Source organism: Silene latifolia, chromosome 11 (assembly GCF_048544455.1).
Source record: "Silene latifolia isolate original U9 population chromosome 11, ASM4854445v1, whole genome shotgun sequence".
Taxonomy (NCBI): Eukaryota; Viridiplantae; Streptophyta; class Magnoliopsida; order Caryophyllales; family Caryophyllaceae; genus Silene; species Silene latifolia.
In genome coordinates this window covers 75,943,401-75,953,032 of record NC_133536.1, presented here as the reverse complement: position 1 = coordinate 75,953,032, position 9,632 = coordinate 75,943,401, and the positions used below count along the sequence as shown (strand labels likewise).

At 38.0% G+C, this 9,632-nt stretch overlaps 1 protein-coding gene across 1 annotated transcript; it reads right to left on the bottom strand.

The window, feature by feature from the left end:
- Positions 1–8,579: 8,579 nt before the first annotated feature.
- LOC141613566 (uncharacterized) lies at positions 8,580–9,196 on the bottom strand. Its single transcript, XM_074432304.1, has 2 exons — positions 8,902–9,196; positions 8,580–8,845 (listed from the first exon to the last, which is right to left on the bottom strand). The coding sequence occupies exons 1-2, from the start codon at positions 9,194–9,196 to the stop codon at positions 8,580–8,582; spliced, it is 561 nt and encodes a 186-aa protein (XP_074288405.1).
- Positions 9,197–9,632: the final 436 nt, after the last annotated feature.

The window sequence follows — 9,632 nt, the reverse complement described above, 5'->3', positions numbered from 1 at the left end:
ACAGACTTTAGACGGACTTGGTTAAGTATTAGAGCGGCTGACAAAAGAGCATAACCCCATAATGAATCGGGTAAAACCGTGTGACTCATCATGGATCGAACCATATCAAGTAGTGTTCGATTTCTCCGTTCGGACACACCATTCAACCGAGGTGTTCCAGGTGGAGTTAATCGTAGGGCAATCCCACAAATCCTTCAGTGTTGATCAAACTCGTGAGAAAGATACTCGCCACCACGATCCGAACGCAGTGTTATTATCTTTCTACCCAATAGGTTCTGCACCCTATTTTGGTATTCCTTAAATTTCTCAAAGGATTCACTTTTGTGCTTCATTAAGTAGACATAGCCATATCTACTCAAATCGTCCGTGAAAGTGATGAAATATCTATAGCCTTCTCGTGCGGTGATTGACACAGGACCACATACATCCGTATGTATGAGTCCTAATAGGTCAGCAGCGCATTCCAACACCTTTGAAGGAAATACGAGTCATTTTACCGATGAGACATGATTCACACGTGCCAAATGATTGAAAATCAAAGGCCGAGATAGCTCCATGTTTGATGAGTCATTTTTTACGCGTTTCTCATTAATGTGTCCCATGCGGCGATGCCATAGATATGTTTGATCTTTGTCACCAACCTTTAACCTTTTATTCATTACGTGTAATATTTCCGAGGTCTGATCTAAAACATAAATTCCGTTCATGGAAACTGCCTTGCCATAAATCATATTGTGTAATGAGAAAATGCAAGCATTGTTTTCTATTACAAATGAAAAACCAAGTTTATCAAGCGCAGAAACCGAAATAATGTTTTTGGAAAGACTAGGTACATAATAGCAGTCATATAATGACAACTCAAATCCGCTTGGAAGCTGGATCACATATGTCCCCTTGGAGATGGCAAACTACTCTTGCTCCATTTCCAACACGCAGTCCACCTCACCCTTTACGAGGGGTTCGATGTTTCGAGCCCCCGCACATGATTACACAGATGAGAACCACAACAAGTATCAAGTACCCAAGTTCCGTAACTTGCGTGGTTAATCTCAATCATATGAATAAAAGTAGAAGAGAGAGAAGACATACCAACAAAGTTTAACACGACCGCCTTTAAGTCCTCATGATAAACAGGACATGTGCGTCTCCAATGCCCAATCTTGTGGCAATGATGGCATTCCATGTTTTCACTCTTGCTCTTTGTCATGCCTGATGAGTTACTCGCCTCACCAGGACCACTCTTCCCCGAACCCGACTTCTTGAACTTCGCCTTACCTCTTTGTTAGGTTTGCCGGAGCTTTGCCCTTACCTTTCCCTTTGTTTGACACAACGAGAACATCCTGTTTCGAACTCCCACCGCACTTCATGTCCTTCTCGGTGCATACGAGGAGGGAGTGCCATTCATGGGGAGTTTTCTTCAAATCATTCATATAGTAATTCGCTCTGAATTGCGAATAACCATCGTGGAGTGAATGAAGAATACGGTCGATAACAATATTCTCGCTGATGTTACGATTAAAGGTCTCCGACTTCTCGACATTCTCAATCATGCGAGAATGTGTGGGCTAACCGGTTGGCCCATTCGAGTCTCGCATCAAAGAAGCGAGTGGTATGCTCATAGGTCACGATTCTCGGTGCTTTCGAGAATTCCTTAGTGAGCGTGGTGAAAATCTTGTTTGCACCTTGGGCTATGAAGCGTTTCTGCAAATTGGGTTCCATTGCAAAAATGAGCACGTTTTTAATCGCACCCGCTTCCATGACGAAATCGTTATAAGTAGCGATCTCGTTAGCTCCAGCCGTGGGAACTGGGTGTGGCGGCATGGGCTCAAGTAGATATTTGAGCTTTCCGTCGCCAGCCGGCGGCGATTCCGTAATCTTTGCCTCCCGATCCGCGAAGTTGGATCCATCATTTTTCAGTCGAGTAGACTGATTCATCTGATTCATGAAGATCCTAAGCCAGGACTCACGGTCCAATGTGGCACTTGGCATTGGGTTATCACTTGAACCAGCCATTTGATGTTTAGCAGTTTAAAACGTGATCTACACTGAAAAAGAAAGAAAAACAAAACGAAATAAGCAACTCATCGAGGTGATTTAAGTCTATTTTAAAATTCATTTTAAACATGTAGACTCTCGCACTTGCATAATTGATCTCCCTCAAGAATGATACAAGTGATCCCAAGACTCAATTTCAGTAAATTGATAAGCCAACTGTTTAGCTAATTCTTCGTAAGAACTCTTGGTCGATAGATTTCCGTAAATCCTATCTATAGTCCACTATGATCACAGGATCGCATTTACGAGTGACCATAGTGTTGAGATAAAATAGGTCAATCGGTTCCAACTTACCCGACGTAGAAGGGGTCATAGTATGCCTACCGACGAAGAAGGGACTCATTGGAGTTTGACCTATAAAGACCGTTCTCAATTTTGGTTTATACGAGGAAGATCCCATCAACAAAATTATAATTCATTTTAAGTGAACGAATAACTAGCGTCTGTCGTGAATGAATTTATTTGGATGATGGCTTAAAACGTGTGACATGAGAATGTCAATGAAAACTAACTCGTGACCTCTATATGTGTCAGTTTTCATGCAATAAATTAGGTGGTTTGGTTTTTCGGCGGAATATGATGCATATTATCGTTGCGAAAAAAAATAAAGGAATGCAAAAACGTAAATAAAAATGTCCTAGTGTGGCCTATCCTATTAAAAGAACATAATACAACTTTGGAATCCACCGTTGGACCCGAAAAGCTTGTCTTGATGTTCCATCTTGATCCAAGTAGTGGGAGTGAGCATCCGGTCTCCATCTTTGGTCTTCTCAAAAATTACAATTAAAATTACAAATATAAACCTATTTACATTCTAATTAAAACTGTAATTACAAGTGAAAAATCCAAAACGGAGATACAAGATCTCAAAATACAACCAAGACCGTGTTCCATCATTACGGTAACACGTTCTACTAAGGCCACACTAAGTTACAATCGCTTGTAAAATTAAATACGTAATTAAAAGGCATTCACGGCATTCAACAAAACGATAAATAAAAATGCATCAACTAAAACAAATTCATTCGTGACATAATTCTGTAATTATGTTAAATTTATCCAAACCACCTTTTAATGATTAAAATTCGTGTGATAAAACCGCTTCTATCATTTAATTTTAATCTATTATAATCCGTCATTTTAAAGACACTTTAAAACAACTATATGGTATGTGAGTGAACCGATTCACTATTAAGCGAGTGTACTATATCCGGATAAAGTACATATTAAAGCCAAAGGAAAATTTAAATCAAAAAGAAACAAATTTTCAAAGTCATTAAAGACGAAATCCCTCGATCCAGGGACATAAGTGCTCGATCGAGGGACGGGAGCTCGATCGATCGAATCGCAAGTTGATCGAGAGGAATGCTAATCGGAGGTGCTCGATCGACTAAACTGGTGGTCGATCGAGTACCTATATCGACAACACTACTCGATCGAGTACGAGGACAACTCGATCGAGCGGCGGGTTTAGAAAAGGGGTCGATCGAGTACAACAGGGGACTCGATCGAGAAAAGGTTTTTGACACGGGTCGATCGAGTACATCGAGGATTCGATCGAACAAAAACAAGAAAAAAACACTCGATCGATTGAAACTTAATTCGATCAAGTACAAAAATTTCTGAAAAATCCCAAACCCTCGTGAAAACTGATTTTCGAGATAAAATCAATTAAAATTCGATCAAAATTGCATCAAAACAAATTTGACTATTTACAAAACATGACATATTGTTATAATCTCCGTATAAAACAACAATATGCAAAAACCAAATCGAGAAAGATGATAAAACCGTGTAATACATGACACGGTTTCAAACAAATTCTGCCGTGTATACTGGGCACGGGTTTTCAAGCACAAAAACATCGAGAGCAACCGTGTAGACAAGACACGGTTCCCAAAGCAACCATAAAAAAAACGCAGCAAATTAAAAAAAAATTCTGCCGAGTGAAAAATAGGTCAGAGACAAATTTTTAGCCAAAACAAAATCGTTTCAAGATCGTTTTATGAAAAACACATGAAAAATTCACGTGGCCTCTCTCTGATACCACTTGTGGGTTAATATCCGTATACTACCCCTTAAATTGCAGGACTATAACGTAAAATTTACATGCAATTTATAGTCATAAAACGATAAAACAATAGAAACGATAAGTGTATAGAAATCAACCTCGGGTCCTTTTAATTGCGGCGTAAAGATCAGAAATCTAAGCAGATTCCCTCCTAATCGTTGCACCCAAGACTTTGTCCGAGATATGCCCTTGTGCTAGAACAGTGTTCTCCGATTGCCTTGCAATATAGGGAGAACTGATGTGAGTTTTGTCGAGATGAGAGATCTCAGGTTTCAGAGAGAAGCTATCTCCAAAACCCTAGTTTTTCTGTAAATGAAAATCGCTAGGTCAAAAGGAGAGGGAGCCTCTCCTTTTGTTGCCTCGGTCCGCGGGTCAAGAGAGGAGGGAGTGGGCTTTCCACTTTCTCCTCATTTGACTAGTGATCCGATGATCCGACCCGTCTCGCTTAAAATGTATATGACGCGGTTTATATTATAAATCATTATCGGTTATCGGAAATTAAGGCATCGACTAATTATACGGGTTAGCTGAAATATTAATACGTGTCCGACAAAACAGTATTGTATAATTATTTTTCATATATATTTAATTAAATATAAATCACGTATATTTAATTTTACGAATTAACTGGTTAATTCGCCTTAGCCCATGATATTTAATCCGTATTAAATATAATATCTCAACATCACATATTTGACTAATTACTTAGTCAAATTACTCGGACTAACTGGTTAGTCAATATTTGGCATCTACATGACAGTATTTTCATACCGTCACATCTCTCGAACGTATCCTATAGGTGTGACTTTTAGGGACCAGTTGATCACCGCCATCTGTATGACAATAACGTCAAACTTATCTAGCAAGCCAACCGTTATTGATAAACGTGGATCAACTGATAATAATACCAAAGTATGCCCTTTGATCCTTTTAGAGGTTTATAAGTCCTTGCACTAACTGTTAAGGACACCAACCCCAACAATTTTAGGGGTTGAGCGCGAAGCAATTCTGTCATGGGAGCTGCTAGCTATTTGGGCTGGCCTTGACGAGATTGATGTCCAACACCTATTTGTTTGGATGAAGTAAGTTTCTTAATAAATCATTTCATATTCTAATATTCTGACTAGATAGTGTTTTAAATACCGGAATTAATACCGTAATAATGTAGGATATTATATTGAAATTGAGAGTGATCCCCAAGAACAATATTCCATGTGATCAATACGGATTCCTGTGCCCCTATATTTTATCTATGCATATCCCGATGTTTTCGTTCGAAGATCGGGTAGATTATATTGCTTGGCAATTGGCGACAACCAAAAAGCTGGTTTTTGCCCCTTATAATGAAATCGGGTAATACATCATTAACATTACGTTTCCCCCTACAATTGCATTTTCATAACTAATATATGTACTTGTTAATAATGTTGATGTCTCTTGATGTATGTAGGAGTCATTGGGTGCGAGCAGCCATCATGCCGAGCAAGAAGAAAGTTTTTTTGTTGGACTCTTTGCATAGAGAACCAAGCGAGACCTTTAAGGGCTTGATTATTAAGTAAGTTTATAATACGAATTTATTTTTAATAACATTAACTTTCAATTTTTGTTTATAGCAAAACTCTCATTTTGCTCCAAAAATATGAGTTTCTGCCTCTTTTATTTATTTTTTTTTTTTTTTATAAAAAAAGGGCTTTGAGAAGAAAAGAGCTAACGAGGATTAACCCACGAAAGATTCTGATGATGGCCCTACTTTTATTACGATAACAGGGGTACGTGCTCAAATACAATACCTTAAGTGCAAAAATCTGTCTTTAATAATAATACGTGCGCAAATACAATACCTAAAGTGCAAGATTCTGATGTGGGCCTTCTCGTCTCTTCGTTTTTTATGTAATAATAGGTCCCTCGCCAGCCGGATAGCATACAATGTGGATACTACGTTTGTCGGTTCATGTTGGAGTTTATCATGCGAAGATATATCTTTATTCCAGAAAAGGTTAGTAATTTCATAATGTGTTTATTACTTTTTTTAAATTAGAGCTGATGTTGTCTTGCTTGCTGCTATACCATGATGTTGCTATAATGTTGAATGATGTATGTTGTTACAATAATGTCTTGTATGTCTTTGTTTTTTTCGCAGTATGTAATCAAGGCGCAACATCTACCTGAGTTCAAAAAGCACCAAATAGACGAGGTAAGGGACATGTTGGGCAAATACGTCTTAGATCATTGCAATGAAGACTAAATGCATGATACTTAGCTTAGAGCTTAGATCAGATCTTTGTAAATTGTTGTTAGTATGAATTATGATGCTGTTGTTGTTGTAAATTGTAAGTATGATGCTGCTGTTGTAAATTGTAAGTATGATGCTACTGTTGTTAGTATGAATTAATCTAAAAGATGAATTGTATCTATTGAGTTCTGATGAACCCAGCTGCTGATATATGCTGCTTCTGATATATGCAGGATTTTGAATGGCATGAAACAAATTTAATTTTAAAAAAAATTAGGAAAATGTAATAAAAACGGTTACTTAAACAAAAACCGTTGTAAATACCATTCACAAATACCCGCGCATAATATTCAACAACAGGTTTTAAAAGAAGCACCATTGTAAATACCATTCACAAATACCCGCGCATAATATTCAACAACAGGTTTTAAAAGAAGAACCGGTGTTACTAACAATTTCAACAACGGTTATGTTCCGTATAACCGTTGTTAAAAGTCTTCACAATTTTGGAGGGAAAGATACAACAACGGTTATGTTCTGTATAACCGTTGTTATATCTTTCCCACCAAAAGTTTGTCAAACTTTCCACAACGACTTACTCGCAACAACAACGGCTTTTAACCGTTGTGAATAGTTTCCACAACGGTTTTAGTAAACAACCTAACCGTTGTAAATACCTTTTACAACGGCCACTTTCACAACGTCCGTTTTTTGTTTTTACGACGGTTTTTACCCGTTATTATAGCCTGTATCTGTAGTAGTGTTAACGCACTCAATAATCAATTATCCGCTTCCAAGCAATCATAAATAATATTTTTGATGTAAAAAATAAAGTGGAGAATCTTTTAACGTAACTTATTTCGCACTACGATTTTTACTCATTACAGTACTTTTTGCACCAAAGTTTCTATTTGTCTAACCTTACTAATGAACATCAAATCTAATTCTCTCACCTTCTCTCTATCATTAACTCATTAACCTTTTTCAATCTCCATCAAATTTCAATTATGAATTATTATTTGACCATAGAGGAGGTCTTTAATTCATTATTACTAATTAAATTGTCTATTTGTTATAATTTTGTATTTTTATTATTTAGGGTTTATGTTAAAATTAATTAGGGGTTAATTGGTGTGGATAGTTTGGGGTATTTGGATGTCATCGGCAACATAGGCAACACTACCCGCTAGAATAAAGTCAGAGGTGGTCGTCGGAGGCCGTCCGAAGATGGCTGGTGAGAAAATTACTAAAGTACTACATTAAAAAAAATACGTGTTTTTTTTAGACAACTGTGTACTATTATATAAAGAAAAATAAAGTCGATTTACATGATACCTGATATTTTAGAACAAACACAATTAAAAGTACAAACTGATCATGCAACACAAAGACGACGTTTCTTAATCGGAGAATGGTAGAGTTTCTCAAAGTGAAATGAACATTCCTCTTTTCTTTTATATCCTACGGCCATTTCCGGAGTCCTTTTATTTGTAAACCTGCAAAAAACAAATCGTTGTACCACCAAGGACTTACTCTTTAACTGAGATTGATCCCGGCCCAAATGGTGGCTGGCAACCTGGATGATCTACAGACTGGCTAGAATGGCTAGAATGGATGCATTTTGCTGCCTGAAACTGTCTCCAAGGCTGAAAAAGCAAAAGGAGTCTAACTTGGCAAAGCATTGTTGTTTCTTGAACTCTCATTTGGGGACAAACATTGTCTCTTAACATTAACATGAAAAACTGCCTCATCATCAGAATTTCCCAAATCTACAGAAGGCCTAAAGTCCGTAGTCGACAAAGGTTTCACAGCCAAAGGAGAAAAGGAGGGAACTTCTGCTTCCCACGAAAACTTTTCATAAGGAGTCCCCGTCAAGATAAAAGATTGCGAGGAGAGGGGGTGAACCCTCATATACGCCCCAGACGTTGGATGGTAAAATTGCAAATTACTCTCAGACATCAAATTCATGTAGTCTTCGGAAGAGAGGTACAATTTTTTGTGGGCTTGTTTTTTGTTGGAGAAACTGTAATTGGAAGATTTGGTAGTGGAAGGCTTACCGTCGCACTGACTTGGTAAGGGAGGGTAAGTTTCATCATTGGAGTAGGAATCAATAGTCACGACAAGGCTCATGTGACTTGTGACATTATCAAAATCCATCTCAGAATTCAATAAACGCACTCTACTACAAGAGGCTTCAACCACTTTATCAAGGTTCCGTAACTAATTAGTATCCGCATCCACATTAAGAAGATGTTTCTTACCTTTCCTGTCAGTGCCCAAGGGGTCAAAATGATAAGCGACCCGTTTTCCATTGGTTTTCAGAGCAAGACAGTGAACAACGGAATAGAGTTCACGACTAACATCCTTATTATTCGGTTCAAGCTTCAAGGCATGTTCAAAGTCGTCAAGGGCCTCCACAAAGAAATTCAATTTCTGTAAGGCTACGCCTCTACGATATAAAGCTTTCACATTGGAGGGCTCAAAATCTAAGACCAGTTACAGAAACACGATGCTTGATTATAATGGGAGAGTTTCAACTCACAAGCCTCTAAATTGAGCACAAGGGATATGGCAAGGGAAGAGGAAGTCGAGTGGCTATGAGCGGAAGGAAGGCCAAGGAAGCATAAACAATTAAAAGCTTGCTTATATAGGCTAGCAGCTAAAGATAGATTGTCATCTTTGAATAGAGAGTTTTCTCTATCTTTCATCATCTGTATACTGTAAAGTGAAGGTTCACCCATATTCATAATCCACTGAATAAGGGCATCATCATCCACATCGTTATCGTCCAGAACAAACAACTCACAAAGTTTGAGAAGAAAAGACTCAAAATCCATCGCAGTGCAAACAGAAAACAGGGAGAAAACAAGAAGCAAAACGGAATCCAGAACAGACTCTAGACCCAACTAAAGACTAAAGAACAAAAATCGCATAAGATTGAAGAAAGTAGACTAAACTGATATAGTACATAGTACACACACTACAACCCCCATACCATGACGCCACCATACCCGATGTATTGTATGTAAAACATTCTGCACGATTTTTAATAAACTAATGTAGTACGCAATAGACAACACCAAATTAATGTAGTACCTCCCTCGACCACCTCACCAGTTCGACACCACCGCTAATGACCTAGTCAGCCAGCAAATCTCATCCCCCAACGTTGACCACAATCGTCGAAAATAGGGTATGTGACAGTATGGGGGAATAGGTGATTGAAATGAGAGAGAATACATTAGAGAAAAATTAGAGAGGGAAAATGAGAGG